General features: G+C 49.0%; 1 protein-coding gene and 1 pseudogene across 1 annotated transcript in view; one reads left to right on the forward strand and one right to left on the reverse strand.

Moving 5' to 3' along the window:
• LOC134927416 (sodium channel protein type 5 subunit alpha-like) overlaps positions 1-24,491 on the forward strand; it is a 782,837-nt gene that overhangs the window by 449,720 nt on the left and 308,626 nt on the right. The window contains exon 13 of the mRNA XM_063921835.1: positions 8,153-8,288. Within this exon, the coding sequence (XP_063777905.1) occupies positions 8,153-8,288 (136 nt within the window). The remainder of the gene's footprint in view (positions 1-8,152; positions 8,289-24,491) is intronic.
• On the reverse strand, positions 18,334-18,451 carry LOC134930696 (5S ribosomal RNA; annotated as a pseudogene).

The following is a 24,491-nucleotide window of genomic DNA, read 5'->3' on the forward strand; positions in this document are numbered from 1 at the left end:
TTATGACCCCTAGCGTCTGTGTCAGTCCCACAGTGCTGTGCGGTGCGCGGCGGGCCGCGCTCTCAGCAAGTGGCGCCATTTGCGCACGTGTGCGCGCAGCGGCGCCGCCAGTTTCAGCGTCTCCCCTGCTGCCTCCCTTACTGCCGGAGCCCAGCGGGGTGCGGCGGCGGGGGAGGTGCCCCATGATAGGGTGCACCAGCATGGAGCCCCGCAGAAGTGTCTACCCTGCAGACGGGGAGAGCTCCGGCCTGCGGGGGGAGGACACGCGCGGGGGGGCAGGTGGCAGGCACACCAGCTGTAGTGAGGGCCAGCGGGCGCAGGCTAGTTCGGAGGATTGGTGGGGGACCACACCAATTGTGGTCGGGGGGGCCAGCGGCTTGCCGGCAGACCAGGCGGGGCTTTGGCCGTTGCGTCCCCTGTCGGCACCTGCCGGCCGACGGGCCAGGAGAAGTGCGCCGGCGTCTGCGGGGGCTCCCGCCAGTGCCGGCCGCGATTTTTGGGGAAATCGGGAGGCTTCCGGTGAGCTGGCGTCGGCTCTGTCGACGGTGGTGGCGGCATTGGGCCCATTGGCCGCGGCCGCATCCCCGGGGGCGGCAAGGCATTCCGGCACGCGCGCTGAAGCAGAGGCGTCCGGTGCGCAGCAGGGGTCAGCGGCTCAGCGTATTGCGCGCACTTGCCGTGACCTGGGGGCGGCCGCGGCGCAGTTGGGACACCGTCCAGTACGGACGGAGCGCGGTCGCGAGGTGGGGACGTCTCTGTTCCGGAGTGCTAGGCATGCCCCGGGAGTGGCTTCCGGGTCCCGTGCTGTGTCTTATTTTTCAGGTGATCGCGGAGAGGTTGATGTGGACGTGAGCGATGAGGAGGATTTCGAAGTTTCCACACCGGAGGACTCCCAGGCCGATCAGTCGTCGGCGTCAGGTGAGGTTGACCAGTCGGCGTCGGGGTCCACCACTCGCTCCAGTTCTCTCAGTTCCTCCTCCTCTTCGTCCCTGGCGTTGCAAGCGTCAGACGTCAGTAGCACGACTAGGGCGAAGAGGAGGGCGACGAAGTACGCTAAGAGGGCAGCGGGGCAGCAGGAGAGGCAGAAGAGGCGCAAGCGGGTTAGCGAGGATGCTCGCAGGGCCAAGAAGTGCCGCGATTTGCCTGCGGTAGTCCACTGTGATTATACGGCAGTTTTGAGGGGGTTGCGGGATAGCTGCCGTAGGAAGATCTGCAGGGGCGATTACGTGGATATGTTCGTGCTGACTAAGGACGCGAAGAAGGAATATAAGTTAGCGGCAACTAAGAAGGGCATCGGAGCTGAAGCTTTCCGTACTTTCGACAACTGGCTGGACGGTTTTTGCGTCTTTGCGGCATGTTACCTGGAAGATAGGCCTGACGAACATATGAACGTCATACGATACCTGCACTTGATACACAATATGCAGCGCACTTCGTCGGGTATCGAATGGCGGATGTATGATGAGAAGTTCTGAGAGAAGCAGGACTGCTTATGGATTATTGACTTCGGGTGCAAGGACGTGGAGGTCTGGCTCCAGGTCACCCGGGCTTCTCAACCCGCAAAGGAGCCCCGGAATCCGGGGGCGGACGGGCAGCGCGCAGGGTCGTCCGCCCAGGGGAGTAGCGCGGAGGGGGGACCGGGTAGGAAAGGTAGGTTGGCTGTCCGAGGGGGTGGGCAGGCCGCCGCGAAGGGGAAGTGCTTCGCATTTAATAATGCGACCTGTTCCTTCGGCAAGCAGTGTCGGTTTCGACATTCATGCTTGCAATGCGGCGGCTTCCACCCGGCCTCCAACTGTTTTAAAGGGAATCGGCAAGGCGCGAGGGGGAAGCAAAGCTACACAAGGCCCGGCGCGAGCGGGATCGCTCCGCAGGGCCCCAACGCCAATTAATTTGGACGCCATGTCCAAATGGTTGGATTGGTATCCGAATAGCACGGACGCTCAGTTTTAATTTCATGGTTTTAAGTTTGGTATCCGCTTGCCTGTTGCGGGCGAGGTATCGGTCAAGGCTCCCCGGAATCTTCAGTCCGCTCGCGCCTTGCCGTCCGTTTTTGCGCGAGAAAGTTGAGAAAGAGGTGCGACTCGGTAGGATGGAGGGCCCGTTTAGCTCGCCCCCTGTGGATGACTTGGTCATTTCCCTAGTGGGGGTAGTCCCCAAGAAGACTCCGGGTGCCTTTCAGCTCATTCAGCATCTTTCTTACCCGTCGGGGTCAACGGTCAACGACGCGATACCGCCGGCACACTGCTCGGTGGTGTACCAGTCGTTTGATGAGGCGCTGGAGTTGGTTCGTAGTTACAGCCCGGGAGCTCTGATGGCTAAGATCGATGTGGAATCCGCGTTTCGGTTGCTCCCGTTGCATCTGGACTCATTCCGTTTTATTGGTCTTCGAATCGGAGCGGAATATTTCATTGACAAATGTTTGCCGATGGGATGTTCCGTTTCCTGCTCGTTTTTCGAAAAGTTTAGCACATTTTTGCATTGGTGCGTGGAGTCTTCTTCAGGCGGTCATGGAGTGGCGCATTACCTCGATGATTTCCTGTGTGTGGGACCGGCGAATTTGCCGCGCTGCAGCGACTTGCTGTTCAGCATCCGAGCGTTGTTTTATCACTTTGGCGTTCCTGTGGCCGAGGATAAAATGGAGGGACCTGTTTCCTGTTTGTCGTTCTTGGGGATTGAAATCGACACGGGGGCGGGATCGTGTCGCCTTCCTCAGGCCAAGGTTGCAAAGCTCCACGAGGTTATTTGCCAGTTCGTAATGTTGCGGAAAGTCACGCTGAGGCAGGCGCAGTCCTTGCTGGGCCTCTTGAACTTTGCATGCCGGGTGATCCCGATGGGCAGGGTTTTCTGCCGTAACCTGGAGAGGGTGACGGAGGGGTGTGCCAGGCCGCATCATTTTATTCGTTTGTCCTCCGAGATTAAGAGGGATTTGGCCGTCTGGGCCTCGTTCCTGGAGGACTTCAATGGGGTGCGTATCTGGCTGGCCCCTACGGTCGACAATGTTCGGTTACAGCTGTTTACCGACGCGGCGGGTTCCTCTGGGTTCGGTTGCTACCTAGAGGGATCTTGGTGCATGGCCTCGTGGCCTGAGGAATGGCATCGCTAAGGTTTCACTAAGGACCTTTTGCTGCTGGAGCTTTTCACCATTATGGTGGCACTGGAGGTTTGGGGAGATCGTCTGGCTCATCGCAGCATTGTGTTTAGATGTGACAATCTGGGCGTGGTGCATGCGATCAATAACCAGAGGGCGAAGTCGCTGGTGGTTCTGAGGGTGCTCGGGCGATTGCTGCTGACTTGCTTGCATAAGAATGTATGGTTCCGCGCGCAGCATGTGCCAGGGCTTGAGAACGGAATTGCCGACGCGTTGTCCCTCGGTAAGTGGGAGAGATTTCGTTTGTTGGCGCCCGAGGCCGATGAGCGTGGGTTTCAATGTCCCGGTTATGTCTGGCAGGTGATCGGACCGGACTGGAGGGTCTAGCGATGCGGTCTGTGGCTCCGAACACGCTCAAGGCTTACGGGCAAGCTTGGAGCGAGTGGGAAGAGTTTGTCCAAGGACGTAGTCATGAAGGTAAGAGCGGGCATCGGATGATGCTTTCTTTTATTTGGCAGCTTTTTGTCACGGGTAGGTCCAGAGCGGTGGTGTCCCGGTACTTAGCTGGGATTTTGTTTTTTAATAAAATCAAGGGGGTCCCTGACGTGACAAAGAGCGGGCTTCTGGTTAAGGCGATGAAATGGTGGGCGCGCGTGGCGCCAACGCCGCCTGATGGGCGACGGCCCATCGATGCGGCCTTGCTACCGGCTGTCATCGATGCGGTGGGCGGTATCGCGTCGTCAATTTTTGAATCACTTTTGTTCCAGTTGGCGATCTCCATGGCTTACCACGGAGCCTTTCGGATTTCGGAGCTGATAGCGCCATCTAAGCGGGCAGACTCGCGCATGCTTCTGGATGACGTGGTGGTCGTAAGACGGACCAAGTAGGTAGGGGGCGATGGGTCACTTTGGTTCCGTCTCTGGAGGAGAGCATTTGCCCGGTGAGGTTGGCATCGAAATATGCAGCGGTTCGGCCCGGTGTGCAGGGGTCGTGGCTGCTGCATTATGACGGTTATCCTTTAACGAAATATCAGTTTCGTTGGATGCTGAGTCGCTGTCTGGCGAGCTTGGGCCTTTCACCCGCTGCTTTCGGTACGCATTCCTTCCGAATCGGGGCGGCGACGTCGGCTGCGTCGGCGGGGTTTTCCGTTGCGGAGATCCAGGCGGTTGGGCGATGGAAGTCGTCAAGTTACAGACGGTATATTCGCCCGGTTCCATCAGTTTTTTGTTTGACTAACTGTTCAGTTTTATTAGTCGTTGTATAAGTTCATGTTATACGGTTAAGTACGTCCTTGTGCAGTTGTGTCTGTTTGTCTCCCCTGTTCATCCTACTCAGGGATTAGCTACTCGCCGCTGCTGGCAGCGGGGGTCTGGAGTTCTTTTGCGATTTTTTGCCTGACTTGACGGACTGAATTCCAATCTACAATTCGGCTGATCAGTACAAATCAAAGTCCCTCAGCAGGTTTTTACGCTTTCACCTCCAGTTGAGTTCTTACATGTTTTTTCCCATTTTAAACCCCCCCCCCTTTTTATTTTCCTTAATTTATTTTGATCTTTCCCATTGTGTGTTTATGTTATGCTTCGATTGGCTGGAAGCTTGTTTAGATCGGCTAGGCCGTGACTTCTGCAAGACACAGAAAACCCCCTTTTTTCTTTTGGCAGATCCTTCAGGTTAATGTGTTCAATAAACTCCTGTTAGGATACTTATTAACCGAATTTTACTCCTTTCCTTCTCTTCAGGTTGGGTAGAAGACGATTTGGCAATCTGGGTAGTTGGCCACTCTTATGTTTACTGGGCCGCCAGGTTTTTGGCCTCGGAGGGGGCACAGCGGTTTCCTTGGGATCATGGCGTTCGTTGGCTTGGTTGGTGGGGGATGATGTGGCAAGATCTGAGGAGTAGATTGGTCAGTCAGGTCAGCGAGCATGGAGTCCCTAGGGTGCTGGTTGGCCATTTGGGTGGCAATGATCTGGGGAAGAGGACATCTTTGGAGCTGCGGCGGGCCATGATGGAGGATCTGGCCAGTGTGGCCGCAGCGTGGCCCAATTGTGTTATGGTTTTCTCTATGATGGTGCCAAGGTTGCGTTGGCGAGGAGTGGCGGACGGTCGCCCAATTGATGAGGCCAGGCAAAAGGTGAATGCGGCAGGGGTGAAGTGGGGGTTGGCCCACGGAGGGAAAGTGGTTCGCCACCCTAGGATTCGGTTTCGTGACAGTCACCTTTTTCGGCCTGATGGTGTGCATCTGTCCAAGGAAGGGATGTTGTTTTTCCTGGAGGATCTGTTTCTGGTGTTGCAGGAGTTAGGTTGAGGGTATGGTGGCGGTGCGAAGACTTTGGAGAAGAGTCTTTCGCTGTTGGCGGAAAAGAACGGCAGGTTGTAGTTTGACTTGTTAGTTACAGTTGTTTACAGTATTGGTGTAGTTTAGGTGCACTCACCTCCATTGACTTTTAAGGTCGCTAGATCACCCATCAGGGGGCACACATTATCATTAGGAGGTTTAGGAGAGCGAAATGACAGCATAGGAATGGAGAGAGTTAAACCTCCTGTGAGGGGTGGACCTAACTGTTATGAAAAGTACAGCCAATGGTAGAGAGGGGAGGGATCAGTATATATAGGGATGTATAGCCTAGCTTGGTCTCTCTTGCTGCTGGTTTGCCTTCCCGCCCTCCCACCCCATTTGGTAGAGGTTTTGGCACGGAGTGCCTTGGCTCGGAATTGTTGGCGTGTTTTATCGTTGGCTATTTGTCGGCGGAAAAGAACGGCAGGTTGTAGTTTGACTTGTTAGTTACAGTTGTTTACAGTATTGGTGTGGTTTAGGTGCACTCACCTCCATTGACTTTTAAGGTCGCTAGATCACCCATCAGGGGGCAGCGTCATCACCCATCAGGGTGGGCAGTCAGCGTGGAGGTCTGAGTCGGGCACCTATTACCTATGTATGGTTTGTGGTAAATTAGGATCGTTTGGGTTTTAATGTTTTTTGAGGTTATCGTCAGTGGAATATAGCCGTTCTTTTTTCTGCCACCATAAGCCGGCTGAATCGGTATGTTAACTTACATTTTACTTTACAGGTTTTTTCTAATGGTTAGAGTACAATAAATAGCTAACAATTTTCTGCCAAATTCAAGTCTCCGTGTCATTATTTCTTGGTATTAAAGGTATTGAATGCTTTACTTTTGAATAAAGGTCCACACATTATCATTAGGAGGTTTAAGTTAAAAAACAGTTGCAACTGTGTCAAAACTTGTGAAAAAGGAGACTAACGTCAAGTAGGCGTATCTCGGCAACAATTATTAAGATACATGGAGTGGTTGTGTCTGATGGGAGTGTCGTGAGTGTGTATTACAATTTCCATGCTCAATTCAGGTGTTTGTATGCAGTTGGGAGGCCTGTTTCAGATAGATCTCCTGTGCCCAGCATGTGGTTGGTGCACGTCCAGTGACTAATAAAGGTGGCTGAAGCACTGACGCAAAGAAACAGTGGGGGATGTGACCGGAATGCATGAAACATACCTCCCAACTGTCCCGCATTCAACAGGGCAGCCCCATTTTTCTGGGACTGTCCCGCTGTCCCACCTGTGGGCCACAGTGTCCCACGGTGGGGTAAGTGAGAGTTGGGGGGAAACACTGTGACCTCTGTTCTGTACAGCAAAGCAGAAGGTAAGCAGCGGGTGATAGATGCTGTGCGCATACACACGGCATCTATTTACAGCGGAGGGAAAGCCTGGAGGCAGCCCAGCATCTCATATAGTGCTGGGCACGCCCCCAATGTGACGCATCCAGGGGATCTGTGAGACTTTGCTCATTTCATTGAGGCTTTGTCCCCTTTCCAAACACGCGTTCAGGTCCAGCTCCAGCTCCAAATTTTGGGAGGGGTTGGGGCTGGGAGACCGGCGCTGGAGGATCCCGGCGGTCAGCATACTGACCCCAGGTTCCCGGCAGCAGAATGCCGAGGGGGGGGGGGGGAGCGCAACAAAGCCCCTTGCGAGCTCGCTGCACCCGTCACAGGTTCTATTCCCACTCTATGGATGTCGTGGACACCCACGAGTGGGAATAGTCCCTGTTAGTCGGCATGCCGACTGTCGGGCTTGCAAGTGGGCGGGATCCCGGCCTTGGCATGGTGACTGCCGGAATCCTGAGTGCTGGTCACATGCCCAGATCCCGTTGGGAGGTGAGATGAAATCAAACTAATATACACATAAATAGACAGTTGGCTTCATTAACGTATCTTAGTACGAAGTTTGCTGGGACGGACACATATTCTGATGTGACTGTCTCCGATTATGAGGCTCATAAGTGAGAAGATAGATGGCACATTTGTTAGAGAGAGAGGGGGGAGTGGTCAAGTGAGGGTTTCTTAAGAGTGGGGGAGACCAGGACGTTCTTGAAGTATAAATAAAGACTGATAACAAGTTCACACATGGCTGCTAAAGAGCGTGCAGTGAGCTCCTTTGCAATGTGCCATGTGTAGTTAAAACAATCTTTAAAGGTTTTAAACTTTGCTAAACATGAAAAATGTCTTACATTTATATTCCAAATAGCATTTTCACAAATCAAATGTGACATTTAATTTTCTTTGTATTTTAAAAAATGTAAAGTTAATGGGACATTTAATGGCTTTGTCTGTTCCATGCTAGTAGTCTTTCCAATTGCTTCTGTTATCTGATTCCTAGAAATATTCAGCCTGGTATCCCCTGAATTCTATATCACACTTGAAAGCTCTCCATGCACGTTTGAGTGGACTGATAAGCTGTGTGCTGTTTTGGAATTTTTTACATGGAAGTTGAATTCTTGGAAATTCTTACGTATTGTGACTAGCAGCAACTTAAAGTCTACCATGTATTCTGTGGGGAAGTACTTCTACGTAAACACTGTACACTACTCTTACTACAGAAAAGCACAGATGAAAGCTTGATCTTGCGGATGCATGGGTTTGTGGTATTTAAATCACTTGCTGGTAGAGTACTGAGTAGACAGAAATAAAATAATGCCAATGTGCAAAATATTGTTTTTAATTATTTGTTGATGTTTCCAGAGCTATGGATACTTAATTTGCTATTTTATTTAATAGATGTCTCCCTCAGACCTTGAAATGAGTAAGATGCAGTTGCTGATGCCTCATCGCCTCTCAGTGGAATACATGGACCAGCCATTTCAGCGTCAGCGGGCAGTCAGTGCTGTCAGTGTATTGACCAATGCCATGGAAGGTAAATATCTGTGTAATTGCCATATGTCTGGGCTAAACTATGAAACAATATGGAGTTTGCTTGTTTTTCTTTTTAGACATGTTTATGATATTTTTAGTACAATAGTCATGCAGAGAAAATGTAAGTACATTAAATAATCACGCACTAAAGGGACAGAGAATTACAATGTATAGAATCAGTTGTAATGAAGGTAGAAACCACAAACACAAATGATTTTCCAGTGCATCTATTGTCTGTGTGGAGCAGTACAGGTGTGCAGTGACTCAGGGGACGCAATCAGCAATAAACTTTGATCAATCCTGTGCAAATTAGACAACGAAAGCAAACATCATGGATTACTAGACATCTGCACTTATTAAATAGACTTCCTGTGATATTCACAATTTATTGTGTCCATATTACGCAGTTGTTGCTGGTTTTTACTAAGCGATTTGGCATTTTTTGTTTATACAGTACATTACTGTGATAATGGGCCTACAGTAATTCAAGGTTGATTGCAAAATAACATTTTCACCTAATGGGGGGTGGATATAACATGTGCAGAGAGAGTTAGATTGGGTGAGGTGTGTACTTCAAACTGAAATCTAAATTGCAGTGTAAAAGCAGACAGTATTTACCATGAATAGAAACAATATAACCCACCCAAATCTAACTCTCTGCACATGTTATATCTGCCCCCTCCCCTTCCCCCGCTGCAGTGCACATGGTTTTGCCCATTTGGGGAAATGTTATTTTTGCATTCAACCTTGAATTAGGCCCAATGTTCTTTACTTCATACCACAGTAGAGTATTATTTAATTGGGTATGATGGTTGCATATGCCTCCTTATAAACACAATACAGGTTCCCAAACTTTCTTGAATCACGGCACCCTAGAGTATCAGCATTTTCTCTGACGTCCTAGTGGATGCTGGGAACTCCGAAATGACCATGGGGAATAGCGGCTCCGCAGGAGACTGGGCACAACTAAAGAAAGCTTTTAGGTCACCTGGTGTGCACTGGCTCCTCCCACTATGACCCTCCTCCAAGCCTCAGTTAGATTTTGTGCCCGGCCGAGGTTGGATGCACACTAGGGGCTCTCCTGAGCTTCTAGAAAGAAGTATATAATTAGGTTTTTTATTTTACAGTGAGACCTGCTGGCAACAGGCTCACTGCAGCGAGGGACTAATGGGAGAAGAAGCGAACCTACCTGCTTGCAGCTAGCTTGGGCTTCTTAGGCTACTGGACACCATTAGCTCCAGAGGGATCGACCGCATGGAACTGGCCTTGGTGTTCGGTCCCGGAGCCGCGCCGCCGTCCCCCTTACAGAGCCAGAAGCAAGAAGAGGTCCGGAAAATCGGCGGCAGAAGACATCAGTCTTCACCAAGGTAGCGCACAGCACTGCAGCTGTGCGCCATTGCTCCTCATACACACTTCACACTCCGGTCACTGAGGGTGCAGGGCGCTAGGGGGGGGGCGCCCTGAGCAGCAATAAAAACACCTTGGCTGGCAAAAATACCACAATATATAGCCCTAGAGGCTATATATGTGATAATTACCCCTGCCAGAATCCATAAAAAAGCGGGAGAATAGTCCGCGAAAAAGGGGTGGAGCTATCTCCTTCAGCACACTGGTGCCATTTCTCCCTCACAGCTCCGCTGGAAGGAAGCTCCCTGGCTCTCCCCTGCAGTCTACACTACAGAAAAGGGTAAAAAAGAGAGGGGGGGCACTAAATTTAGGCGCAGTATATATAACAGCAGCTATAGGGGACATAATTCAGTTAGTCCCTGCATTATATAGTGCTCTGGTGTGTGCTGGCATACTCTCACTCTGTCTCCCCAAAGGGCTTTGGTGGGTCCTGTCCTCTGTTAGAGCATTCCCTGTGTGTGTGCGGTGTGTCGGTACGGCTGTGTCGACATGTTTGATGAGGATAATGATGTGGAGGCGGAGCAGATGCCTATAGAAGGGATGTCACCCCCTGCGGGGCAGACACCTGAGTGGATGGACTTATGGAAGGAATTGCGTGCACGTGTCGATTCCTTACACAAAAAATTTGACGACATGCCAAATGCGGGACAGCCGGCTTCTCAGCTCGTGCCTGTCCAGGCGTCTCAAAGACCATCGGGGGCTCTAAAACGCCCGCTACCTCAGATGGCAGACGCAGATGTCGACACGGATACTGACACCAGTGTCGACGACGATGAGTCTAGTCTAATGTCCACTAAGGCCATTCGTTGCATGATTGAAGCAATGAAAGAGGTGTTACAAATTTCTGATATAAACCCAGGTACCACTAAAAAGGGTATTATGTTTGGGGAGAAAAAACTACCCGTAGTTTTTCCCCCATCAGAAGAATTAAATGAAGTGTGTGAAGAAGCGTGGGCTTTCCCTGATAAAAGATTGGTAATCTCTAAGAAGTTACTAATGGCGTTCCCTTTCCCGCCAGAGGATAGGTCACGTTGGGAGACACCCCCTAGGGTGGATAAAGCGCTCACACGTTTGTCTAAAAAGGTGGCACTACCGTCTCCGGATACGGCCGCCCTCAAGGAACCTGCTGATAGAAAGCAGGAGGCGATCCTGAAGTCTGTATATACACACTCAGGCATTATACTTAGACCAGCTATTGCGTCAGCATGGATGTGCAGTGCTGCCGCTGCGTGGTCAGATTCCCTGTCAGAAAATATTGACACCCTAGACAGGGACACTATTCTGCTAACCATAGAGCATATAAAAGACTCAGTCTTATACATGAGAGATGCACAGTGGGAGATCTGCCGGCTGGCATCTAAAATAAGTGCATTGTCCATTTCTGCTAGGAGAGGCTTATGGACTCGCCAGTGGACAGGGGATGCAGATTCAAAAAGGCACATGGAAGTTTTGCCTTATAAGGGTGAGGAGTTATTCGGGGATGGTCTCTCGGACCTAGTTTCCACAGCAACTGCTGGGAAGTCAGCATTTTTACCCCATGTTCCCTCACAGCCTAAAAAGGCGCCGTTTTATCAGGTACAGTCCTTTCGGACTCAGAAAAACAGGCGTGGAAAAGGCGGGTCCTTTCTGTCCAGAGGCAGAGGTAGGGGAAAAAGGCTGCAACAAACAGCAGGTTCCCAGGAGCAAAAGTCCTCCCCCGCTTCTTCCAAGTCCGCCGCATAACGGTGGGGCTCCACAGGCGGAGCCAGGTACGGTGGGGGGCCGCCTCAAAAATTTCAGCGATCAGTGGGCTCGCTCACAGGTGGATCCCTGGATCCTTCAAATAGTATCTCAAGGGTACAAACTGGAATTCGAGGCGTCTCCACCCCACCGGTTCCTAAAATCTGCCTTGCCGACAACTCCCTCAGGCAGGGAGGCTGTGCTAGAGGCAATTCACAAGCTGTATTCCCAGCAGGTGATAGTCAAGGTGCCCCTACTTCAACAAGGACGGGGTTACTATTCCACACTGTTTGTGGTACCGAAACCGGACGGTTCGGTGAGACCCATTTTAAATTTGAAATCCTTGAACACATACATAAAAAAATTCAAGTTCAAGATGGAATCGCTCAGGGCGGTTATTGCAAGCTTGGACGAGGGTGATTACATGGTATCCCTGGACATCAAGGATGCTTACCTGCATGTCCCCATTTACCATCCTCACCAGGAGTACCTCAGATTTGTGGTACAGGATTGCCATTACCAATTCCAGACGCTGCCATTTGGACTCTCCACGGCACCGAGGGTGTTTACCAAGGTAATGGCGGAAATGATGATACTCCTTCGAAGAAAGGGAGTTTTAATTATCCCGTACTTGGACGATTTCCTAATAAAGGCGAGGTCCAAGGAGCAGTTGTTGGTGGGAGTAGCACTATCTCAGGAGATGCTACACCAGCACGGTTGGATTCTGAATATTCCAAAATCACAGCTGGTTCCGACGACACGTCTACTGTTCCTGGGTATGATTCTGGATACAGTCCAGAAAAAAGTGTTTCTCCCGGAGGAGAAAGCCAAGGAGCTGTCATCTCTAGTCAGAGACCTCCTGAAACCGAAACAGGTATCGGTGCATCACTGCACGCGGGTCCTGGGAAAGAAGGTGGCTTCTTACGAAGCAATTCCTTTCGGCAGGTTCCATGCCAGAATCTTTCAGTGGGACCTGTTGGACCAATGGTCCGGATCGCATCTTCAGATGCATCGCCTAATAACCCTGTCTCCAAGAACCAGGGTGTCTCTGCTGTGGTGGCTGCAGAGTGCTCATCTTCTAGAGGGCCGCAGATTCGGCATACAGGACTGGGTCCTGGTGACCACGGATGCCAGCCTTCGAGGCTGGGGGGCAGTCACACAGGGAAGAAACTTCCAAGGACTATGGTCGAGTCAGGAAACTTCCCTACACATAAATATTCTGGAACTAAGGGCCATTTACAATGCCCTAAGTCAGGCAAAATCCCTGCTTCTACACCAGCCGGTACTGATCCAGTCAGACAACATCACGGCAGTCGCCCATGTAAATCGACAGGGCGGCACAAGAAGCAGGATGGCAATGGCAGAAGCCACAAGGATTCTCCGATGGGCGGAAAATCACGTACTAGCACTGTCAGCAGTGTTCATTCCGGGAGTGGACAACTGGGAAGCAGACTTTCTCAGCAGGCACGACCTCCACCCGAGAGAGTGGGGACTTCATCCAGAAGTCTTCACGCTGATTGTAAATCGATGGGAACGACCACAGGTGGACATGATGGCGTCCCGCCTAAACAAAAAACTAGAGAGATATTGCGCCAGGTCAAGGGACCCTCAGGCTATAGCTGTGGACGCTCTAGTGACACCGTGGGTGTACCAGTCAGTTTATGTGTTCCCTCCTCTGCCTCTCATACCAAGGGTACTGAGAATAATAACAAAACGAGGAGTAAGAACAATACTCGTGGTTCCGGATTGGCCAAGACGAGCGTGGTACCCGGAACTTCAAGAGATGATCTCAGAGGACCCATGGCCTCTGCCGCTCAGACAGGACCTGCTGCAGCAGGGGCCCTGTCTGTTTCAAGACTTACCGCGGCTGCGTTTGACGGCATGGCGGTTGAACGCCGGATCCTGAAGAAAAAGGGCATTCCGGAGGAAGTCATTCCTACGCTGATTAAAGCCAGGAAAGATGTAACTGTAAAGCATTATCACCGCATATGGCGGAAATATGTTGCTTGGTGTGAGGCCAAGAAGGCCCCAACAGAGGAATTTCAACTAGGTCGATTTCTGCATTTCCTACAAGCAGGAGTGACTATGGGCCTGAAATTAGGCTCCATTAAGGTACAGATCTCGGCTCTGTCGATTTTCTTCCAGAAAGAACTAGCTTCACTACCTGAAGTTCAGACGTTTGTGAAAGGAGTGCTGCATATTCAGCCCCCGTTTGTGCCTCCAGTGGCACCTTGGGATCTCAACGTGGTGTTGAGTTTCTTAAAATCACATTGGTTTGAGCCACTTAAAACCGTGGATCTAAAATATCTCACGTGGAAAGTGGTCATGTTATTGGCCTTGGCTTCAGCCAGGCGCGTGTCAGAATTGGCGGCTTTGTCATGTAAAAGCCCTTATCTGATTTTCCATATGGATAGGGCGGAATTGAGGACTCGTCCCCAGTTTCTCCCTAAGGTGGTATCAGCTTTTTACTTGAACCAACCTATTGTGGTGCCTGCGGCTACTAGGGACTTGGAGGATTCCAAGTTGCTGGTCGTAGTCAGGGCCTTGAAAATTTATGTTTCCAGGACGGCTAGAGTCAGGAAAACTGACTCGCTATTTATCCTGTATGCACCCAACAAGCTGGGTGCTCCTGCTTCTAAGCAGACTATTGCTCGCTGGATTTGTAGCACAATTCAGCTGGCGCATTCTGTGGCTGGACTGCCGCATCCTAAATCAGTAAAAGCCCATTCCACAAGGAAGGTGGGCTCATCTTGGGCGGCTGCCCGAGGGGTCTCGGCTTTACAACTTTGCCGAGCTGCTACTTGGTCAGGGGCAAACACGTTTGCAAAATTCTACAAATTTGATACCCTGGCTGAGGAGGACCTTGAGTTCTCTCATTCGGTGCTGCAGAGTGATCCGCACTCTCCCGCCCGTTTGGGAGCTTTGGTATAATCCCCATGGTCCTTTCGGAGTTCCCAGCATCCACTAGGACGTCAGAGAAAATAAGATTTTACTCACCGGTAAATCTATTTCTCGTAGTCCGTAGTGGATGCTGGGCGCCCGTCCCAAGTGCGGATTGTCTGCAATACTTGTACATAGTTGTTGTTAACTAAAGGGTTATTGTTGAGCCATCTGTTGAGAGGCTCAGTTGTTTTCATACTGTTAAACTGGGTATGGTATCACGAGTTATACGGTGTGATTGGTGTGGCTGGTAAGAGTCTTACCCGGGATTCAAAATCCTTCCTTATTATGTCAGCTCGTCCGGGCACAGTGTCCTAACTGAGGCTTGGAGGAGGGTCATAGTGGGAGGAGCCAGTGCACACCAGGTGACCTAAAAGCTTTCTTTAGTTGTGCCCAGTCTCCTGCGGAGCCGCTATTCCCCATGGTCCTTTCGGAGTTCCCAGCATCCACTACGGACTACGAGAAATAGATTTACCGGTGAGTAAAATCTTATTTTTTTAAAGGCATCGCTAGGCCAAAAGTCACTTATTTATAAATTTAAAAAATATATGTTAAAAATAAGTAAATTGTGCTTACCTGTCACCCTTAGGTTCATTTATATGGTGAACAGACCTGGGCGCACTTTCCAAAAAACACTGACAGGCATACTTGCCTACCTGACCCTCTCCATGAGGGAGAAAAGGCTCTGTTCCTGGACTTTCCGGGTAATGTATGATTGCCATCACCTGTGGTGAAAAACCTTTCTTATCAATTAACTAGCTCACCACAGGTGATGGCAATCATACATTACCAGGAAAGTCCAGGAACAGAGCATTTTCTCCCTCATGGTGAGGGTCAGGTAGGCAAGTATGCTGACAGGCCATTTATTTCACCATCTGCGCATGTACCGCGAACGCATTGCACGTGCATGGGCTTTCACTATGCGATCGCATCTTGAATTGCATCTCATCCCCCAGTATGCGATTTTATCAGTAGCAGTTTATGCTGTTTTAGCATAAGCCATACCTCCCAACATGACCCAATCCAGCAGGGACACACAATGCTCTGCTCCTGGACTTCCCTCTTAATTTATGATTGTCATCACCTGTGCTGGAACACCTTTCCTTTCCATTAACCTGTTCAACACAGGTGCAGACAATCATACATTAAGAGAAAAGTCCAGAAGCAGAGCATGCTGTCCCTCCTGGAGAGGGTCATGTTGGGAGGTATGATAAGCTACCAACTCATATTTTATGATTAGCAGCCACCAGCACTGGTTTTGTCTATCACTTTGACAATAAATAATTTGTTTTGGTCCTGAGGCACCCTGTCTGGGAACCACTGCAATAACACATGCAATGTATTATATGCTTGACTCACTTTTGGGGAACTTAGGGGGACATTTACTAAGCAGTGATAAGAGCGGAGAAGTGAGCCAGTGGAGAAGTTGCCCCATCAACCAATCAGCAGCTCTGTATAATTTTAGAGTATGCAAATTATAGATGTTACTTCAATGCTGATTGGTTGCCATGGGCACTTCTCCACTGGCTCACTTCTCCGCTCTTATCACTACTTAATAAATGTCCCCCTTAGTGGCTTAATTTATTTTTAGGCATGTGATCTAAGTATCTTTTGTATATTAGAAAAGATTCCACTGTCTCTTTCTTGTTAGCATTTTTTGCTGAAAACTTCCTTGTGCCATTTGTTTAGATTGTGTACATCTAACTCTGGGGGTCATTCCGACCCGTCCGCACGCTGCTATTTGTCGCAGTGCTGCGAACGGGTCGGTTCTGCGCATGCGCGGCGGCCACATTGCACAGGCGTATCATTGCCCGCAGCCAGCTATGCCGCTAACGACAAAAGAGGTTGCAGCTGCAACCGCAATAAGATTGACAGGAGGAAGGCATTCTGGGGCGTCAACTGACCGGGAGTGGTTCGGCGAACACAGGCGTGTCCAGGTGATTGGAGGGCGGATGTCTGACGTCAATTCCGGGACCTACATCGCTGAAATCATCGCACCAGGTAAGTATGTCTGGGGCTAGTCTTGTTTTACACAAAACTTTTTTAGCATAGCAGGGCTGCACAAGCGATCGCAGCCTTGCTATGCTAAAATACACACCCCCATAGGCGGCGTCTAGCTGATCACAGGAGCAGCAAAAAGTTGCTACATGCGATCAACTCGGAATGACCCCCTCTGTTGTGAGGGCCTCCGGTCTTGATCATATGAAAGCCATGTTTTGCACTGAATTCTGGGTAATATGAGGCTTCACAATTATTATAACAACAGGAAAATAGTGATTGTTATTGAGCATTTTGCTATTTTAACATCTTACTCCAGGTAATTGAAATGAAGCTCAGCACAGTGCTTTTGCCATTACAACATGAACTGAATAATACGTTTCAAAGAGTAGAACTTTGCCCTCTCATATATGACTACTCTCACAAAACTGTACTGTATCTCACTTGTCGTACAGTTGTTCATTGTGAACATTTAAATGCAACATTATTGTGATCTGCGATGCAGCACATTTAGACCTAAAGGGCCGCACCTTATATTGCATGACAGGAGTATAATATATTTGTTTGGTATTTCAAATGCTATACTGATAACTGCACAAAGGGGCTAATTCAGACTAGAGATGTGCACTTGAAATTTTTCGGGTTTTGTGTTTTGGTTTTGGGTTCGGTTCCCCGGCCGTGTTTTGGGTTCGACCGCGTTTTGGCAAAACCTCACCAAATTTTTTTTGTCGGATTCGGGTGTGTTTTGGATTCGGGTGTTTTTTTCAAAAAACCCTAAAAAACAGCTTAAATCATAGAATTTGGGGGTCATTTTGATCCCAAAGTATTATTAACCTCAAAAACCATAATTTCCACTCATTTTCAGTCTATTCTGAACACCTCACACCTCACAATATTATTTTTAGTCCTAAAATTTGCACCGAGGTCGCTGGATGACTAAGCTAAGCGACCCAAGTGGCCGACACAAACACCTGGCCCATCTAGGAGTGGCACTGCAGTGTCACGCAGGATGGCCCTTCCAAAAAACACTCCCCAAACAGCAGCACATGACGCAAAGAAAAAAAGAGGCGCAATGAGGTAGCTGTGTGAGTAAGCTAAGCGACCCTAGTGGCCGACACAAACACCTGGCCCATCTAGGAGTGGCACTGCAGTGTCACGCAGGATGGCCCTTCCAAAAAACACTCCCCAAACAGCACATGACGCAAAGAAAAAAAGAGGCGCAATGAGGTAGCTGTGTGAGTAAGCTAAGCGACCCTAGTGGCCGACACAAACACCTGGCCCATCTAGGAGTGGCACTGCAGTGTCACGCAGGATGGCCCTTCCAAAATACACTCCCCAAACAGCACATGACGCAAAGAAAAAAAGAGGCGCAATGAGGTAGCTGTGTGAGTAAGCTAAGCGACCCTAGTGGCCGACACAAACACCTGGCCCATCTAGGAGTGGTCGTAAGAACAAAGTTGTGGATCTGCACCAGCTTTACAATTAAGTGTTTGAGATTGGACGAAAAAATGTATGTACCAAAATACTGACTATTATTACAAATTATAAATAGTACTAAACTTTGGCGGTGCTCCCATGGATTTTGTAGTTAACCTACAGACAACAGACAAGAGAAAGACAAAATAACCTTGTGTGGAAGCACTCATTAATTGGATATAGAAAAGAATGTGAAAGGAATATTTGGTTGAGGAGGGGACCCCTTTGAGTCCTACCTCAAAAAGATTAAAAATTAACTTTTATTGATTATCTTATTAAAATTCGCTTGGGTGAACAAAAAGTAAATAATAATATTACAATTGAATTTATCTAGATTGCCGTTGTACCAAATATGGTTCTAGATGTAACAGGTGAAAATGTAGATATAATTATGGTATAATTGTTTAAAAGAAACAGTATATATGGGTCACAGACCAATCGGAATATATGGTAAGCTTTGAGAAAACAAGAAGAAAGGATGAGATTGGATTTCCTGATAGGAAAAGGGCCCACAGCACCTAGTATTCCCTGGAGGTCTCCCATCCACGTACTGACCAGGCCATACCTGCTTAGCTTCCAAGATCGGACGTGATCGGGCGCATTCAGGATAGTATGGCCGTGGGCCAATTGTATCAGGAATTAAAGTGTTTGTTGGGTTAATTTGAAAATTAAATGATCCACTAAGGAGTTCCAATCAATAGGACTGGTGTGATGATCGCTTAATGACTGTGGATAAATAAATAAATTGAAACCTGAAGGATGAATATAACTTAGGCATTAGGACCCAGAGGGAAAATATATATAGCTGAAATGTTATAGATTGCCACTTTGAGTGTCTCCACTATGGATGGACACTGGACTTGAATTGATTAATTCAGAGCAACGGTGTTGAGAGTATTGCTTGTCCCTATTTAGAAACGGTGGATGCAGTGTTGGAGGTTGCCACTTTGAGAGTGTCCACTGTAAATAGGCAATAAACTTTGATTGTGTTGCACAAAATTAATGACAAGCGTTCTCTTGTCTCTATTTAGAGATAATTACAAATGATCATGCAATTCCTAATTGGTGGTAACCGTGGGTACTGGATTTGTCAAGTCCCACAGTGTAGGTTTTGCATCCTGTAAACTTGCTGAAATGAATACAAAGTAGCAAACATTATATGCGAACAGCAAAAATTGTTGCCTTTGTCCCCATGTGGGAATAATGATAGCAATGTTGGTATTGGCAACTTACAATTTAAACCTTTATGAAAAAATGTAAAAAATGAATGAAAAAATGATGAAAAAGAATTGAAAAAGAGAAAAAAATGGAAAAATGAAAAAGTATATAGAATATAAATGAAAGTCTTATTTTTCCATGTGCTTACAATATTATTCCTTGATTAGTAGTTAATAGGTTCATTCCTAAATACACATATGGAGCAGGCATTAGAGTAATTAGACCCAAATTGAAGGTCTGTAGCGCTACTGAAGTACAAATGTAGCATATACAGTTACCGCTTCCGGAGATATAAGTGTCCCGGCAGCCGATCGGTGTAACCTGCTAGACGAAGCTGACCGTGCTCCGAGGTCTGAGACCGTGCGGCCGCCCGTTCCGGAGAGGGCGAAGCCGCAGAGACGTCACTGTTTGGACGTCCTTGTTCTGACGTACGTTTCACCTGTGGAACAGGTAGGAGTGGCACTGCAGTGTCACGCAGGATGGCCCTTCCAAAAAACACTCCCCAAACAGCACATGACGCAAAGAAAAAAAGAGGCGCAATGAGGTAGCTGTGTGAGTAAGCTAAGCGACCCTAGTGGCCGACACAAACACCTGGCCCATCTAGGAGTGGCACTGCAGTGTCACGCAGGATGGCCCTTCCAAAAAACACTCCCCAAACAGCACATGACGCAAAGAAAAAAAGAGGCGCAATGAGGTAGCTGTGTGAGTAAGCTAAGCGACCCTAGTGGCCGACACAAACACCTGGCCCATCTAGGAGTGGCACTGCAGTGTCACGCAGGATGGCCCTTCAAAAAAATACTCCCCAAACAGCACATGACGCAAAGAAAAATTAAAGAAAAAAGAGGTGCAAGATGGAATTGTCCTTGGGCCCTCCCACCCACCCTTATGTTGTATAAACAGGACATGCACACTTTAACCAACCCATCATTTCAGTGACAGGGTCTGCCACACGACTGTGACTGAAATGACGGGTTGGTTTGGACCCCCACCAAAAAAGAAGCAATTAATCTCTCCTTGCACAAACTGGCTCTACAGAGGCAAGATGTCCACCTCATCATCATCCTCCGATATATCACCGTGTACATCCCCCTCCTCACAGATTATCAATTTGTCCCCACTGGAATCCACCATCTCAGCTCCCTGTGTACTTTGTGGAGGCAATTGCTGCTGGTCAATGTCTCCACGGAGGAATTGATTATAATTCATTTTAATGAACATCATCTTCTCCACATTTTCTGGAAGTAACCTCGTACGCCGATTGCTGACAAGGTGAGCGGCGGCACTAAACACTCTTTCGGACTACACACTTGTGGGAGGGCAACTTAGGTAGAATAAAGCCAGTTTGTGCAAGGGCCTCCAAATTGCCTCTTTTTCCTGCCAGTATAAGTACGGACTGTCTGACGTGCCTACTTGGATGTAGAGATGAGCGCCTGAAATTTTTCGGGTTTTGTGTTTTGGTTTTGGGTTCGGTTCCGCGGCCGTGTTTTGGGTTCGAACGCGTTTTGGCAAAACCTCACCGAATTTTTTTTGTCGGATTCGGGTGTGTTTTGGATTCGGGTGTTTTTTTCAAAAAACACTAAAAAACAGCTTAAATCATAGAATTTGGGGGTCATTTTGATCCCAAAGTATTATTAACCTCAAAAACCATAATTTACACTCATTTTCAGTCTATTCTGAATACCTCACACCTCACAATATTATTTTTAGTCCTAAAATTTGCACCGAGGTCGCTGTGTGAGTAAGATAAGCGACCCTAGTGGCCGACACAAACACCGGGCCCATCTAGGAGTGGCACTGCAGTGTCACGCAGGATGTCCCTTCCAAAAAACCCTCCCCAAACAGCACATGACGCAAAGAAAAAAAGAGGCGCAATGAGGTAGCTGTGTGAGTAAGATTAGCGACCCTAGTGGCCGACACAAACACCGGGCCCATCTAGTAGGAGTGGCACTACAGTGTCACGCAGGATGGCCCTTCCAAAAAACCCTCCCCAAACAGCACATGACGCAAAGAAAAAAAGAGGCGCAATGAGGTAGCTGTGTGAGTAAGATTAGCGACCCTAGTGGCCGACACAAACACCGGGCCCATCTAGGAGTGGCACTGCAGTGTCACGCAGGATGTCCCTTCCAAAAAACCCTCCCCAAACAGCACATGACGCAAAGAAAAAAAGAGGCGCAATGAGGTAGCTGTGTGAGTAAGATTAGCGACCCTAGTGGCCGACACAAACACCGGGCCCATCTAGGAGTGGCACTGCAGTGTCACGCAGGATGTCCCTTCCAAAAAACCCTCCCCAAACAGCACATGACGCAAAGAAAAAAAGAGGCGCAATGAGGTAGCTGACTGTGTGAGTAAGATTAGCGACCCTAGTGGCCGACACAAACACCGGGCCCATCTAGGAGTGGCACTGCAGTGTCACGCAGGATGTCCCTTCCAAAAAACCCTCCCCAATCAGCACATGATGCAAAGAAAAAGAAAAGAAAAAAGAGGTGCAAGATGGAATTGTCCTTGGGCCCTCCCACCCACCCTTATGTTGTATAAACAAAACAGGACATGCACACTTTAACCAACCCATCATTTCAGTGACAGGGTCTGCCACACGACTGTGACTGATATGACGGGTTGGTTTGGACCCCCCCCAAAAAAGAAGCAATTAATCTCTCCTTGCACAAACTGGCTCTACAGAGGCAAGATGTCCACCTCATCTTCACCCTCCGATATATCACCGTGTACATCCCCCTCCTCACAGATTATCAATTCGTCCCCACTGGAATCCACCATCTCAGCTCCCTGTGTACTTTGTGGAGGCAATTGCTGCTGGTCAATGTCTCCGCGGAGGAATTGATTATAATTCATTTTAATGAACATCATCTTCTCCACATTTTCTGGATGTAACCTCGTACGCCGATTGCTGACAAGGTGAGCGGCGGCACTAAACACTCTTTCGGAGTACACACTTGTGGGAGGGCAACTTAGGTAGAATAAAGCCAGTTTGTGCAAGGGCCTCCAAATTGCCTCTTTTTCCTGCCAGTATAAGTACGGACTGTGTGACGTGCCTACTTGGATGCGGTCACTCATATAATCCTCCACCATTCTTTCAATGGGGAGAGAATCATATGCAGTGCCAGTAGACGACATGTCCATAATCGTTGGCAGGTCCTTCAGTCCGGACCAGATGTCAGCATCAGCAGTCGCTCCAGACTGCCCTGCATCACCGCCAGCGGGTGGGCTCGGAATTCTGAGCCTTTTCCTCGCACCCCCAGTTGCGGGAGAATGTGAAGGAGGAGATGTTGGCAGGTCGCGTTCCGCTTGACTTGACAATTTTCTCACCAGCAGGTCTTTGAACCCCAGCAGACTTGTGTCTGCCGGAAAGAGAGATCCAAGGTAGGTTTTAAATCTAGGATCGAGCACGGTGGCCAAAATGTAGTGCTCTGATTTCAACAGATTGACCACCCGTGAATCCTTGTTAAGCGAATTAAGGGCTCCATCCACAAGTCCCACATGCCTAGCGGAATTGCTCTGTGTTAGCTCCTCCTTCAATGTCTCCAGCTTCTTCTGCAAAAGCCTGATGAGGGGAATGACCTGACTCAGGCTGGCAGTGTCTGAACTGACTTCACGTGTGGCAAGTTCAAAGGGCAGCAGAACCTTGCACAACGTTGAAATCATTCTCCACTGCGCTTGAGACAGGTGCATTCCACCTCCTATATCGTGCTCAATTGTATAGGCTTGAATGGCCTTTTGCTGCTCCTCCAACCTCTGAAGCATATATAGGGTTGAATTCCACCTCGTTACCACTTCTTGCTTCAGATGATGGCAGGGCAGGTTCAGGCGTTTTTGGTGGTGCTCCAGTCTTCTGTACGTGGTGCCTGTACGCCGAAAGTGTCCCGCAATTCTTCTGGCCACCGACAGCATCTCTTGCACGCCCCTCTCGTTTTTTAAATAATTCTGCACCACCAAATTCAAGGTATGTGCAAAACATGGGACGTGCTGGAATTTGCCCATATTTAATGCACACACAATATTGCTGGCGTTGTCCGATGCCACAAATCCACAGGAGAGTCCAATTGGGGTAAGCCATTCCGCGATGATCTTCCTCAGTTGCCGTAAGTGGTTTTCAGCTGTGTGCGTATTCTGGAAACCGGTGATACAAAGCGTAGCCTGCCTAGGAAAGAGTTGGCGTTTGCGAGATGCTGCTACTGGTGCCGCCGCTGCTGTTCTTGCGGCGGGAGTCCATACATCTACCCAGTGGGCTGTCACAGTCATATAGTCCTGACCCTGCCCTGCTCCACTTGTCCACATGTCCGTGGTTAAGTGGACATTGGGTACAGCTGCATTTTTTTGGACACTGGTGACTCTTTTTCTGAGGTCTGTGTACATTTTCGGTATCGCCTGCCTAGAGAAATGGAACCTAGATGGTATTTGGTACCGGGGACACAGTACCTCCAACAAGTCTCTAGTTGCCTCTGCAGTAATGATGGATACCGGAACCACGTTTCTCACCACCCAGGATGCCAAGGCCTCAGTTATCCGCTTTGCAGCAGGATGACTGCTGTGATATTTCATCTTCCTCGCAAAGGACTGTTGGACAGTCAATTGCTTGGTGGAAGTAGTAAAAGTGGTCTTACGACTTCCCCTCTGGGATGACCATCGACTCCCAGCAGCAACAACAGCAGCGCCAGCAGCAGTAGGCGTTACACGCAAGGATGCATTGGAGGAATCCCAGGCAGGAGAGGACTCGTCAGAATTGCCAGTGACATGGCCTGCAGGACTATTGGCATTCCTGGGGAAGGAGGAAATTGACACTGAGGGAGTTGGTGGGGTGGTTTGCGTGAGCTTGGTTACAAGAGGAAGGGATTTACTGGTCAGTGGACTGCTTCCGCTGTCGCCCAAAGTTTTTGAACTTGTCACTGACTTATTATGAATGCGCTGCAGGTGACGTATAAGGGAGGATGTTCCGAGGTGGTTAACGTCCTTACCCCTACTTATTACAGCTTGACAAAGGCAACACACGGCTTGACAAATGTTGTCCGCATTTCTGTTGAAATACTTCCACACCGAAGAGCTGATTTTTTTGGTATTTTCACCAGGCATGTCAATGGCCCTATTCCTCCCACGGACAACAGGTGTCTCCCCGGGTGCCTGACTTAAACAAACCACCTCCCCATCAGAATCCTCCTTGTCAATTTCCTCCCCAGCGCCAGCAACACCCATATCCTCCTCATCCTGGTGTACTTCAACACTGACATCTTCAATCTGACTATCAGGAACTGGACTGTGGGTGCTCCTTCCAGCACTTGCAGGGGGCATGCAAATGGTGGAAGGCGCATGCTCTTCACGTCCAGTGTTGGGAAGGTCAGGCATCGCAACCGACACAATTGGACTCTCCTTGTGGATTTGGGATTTCGAAGAACGCACAGTTCTTTGCTGTGCTTTTGCCAGCTTGAGTCTTTTC

This window comes from Pseudophryne corroboree, chromosome 5 (assembly GCF_028390025.1).
Source record: "Pseudophryne corroboree isolate aPseCor3 chromosome 5, aPseCor3.hap2, whole genome shotgun sequence".
NCBI lineage: Eukaryota > Metazoa > Chordata > Amphibia > Anura > Myobatrachidae > Pseudophryne > Pseudophryne corroboree.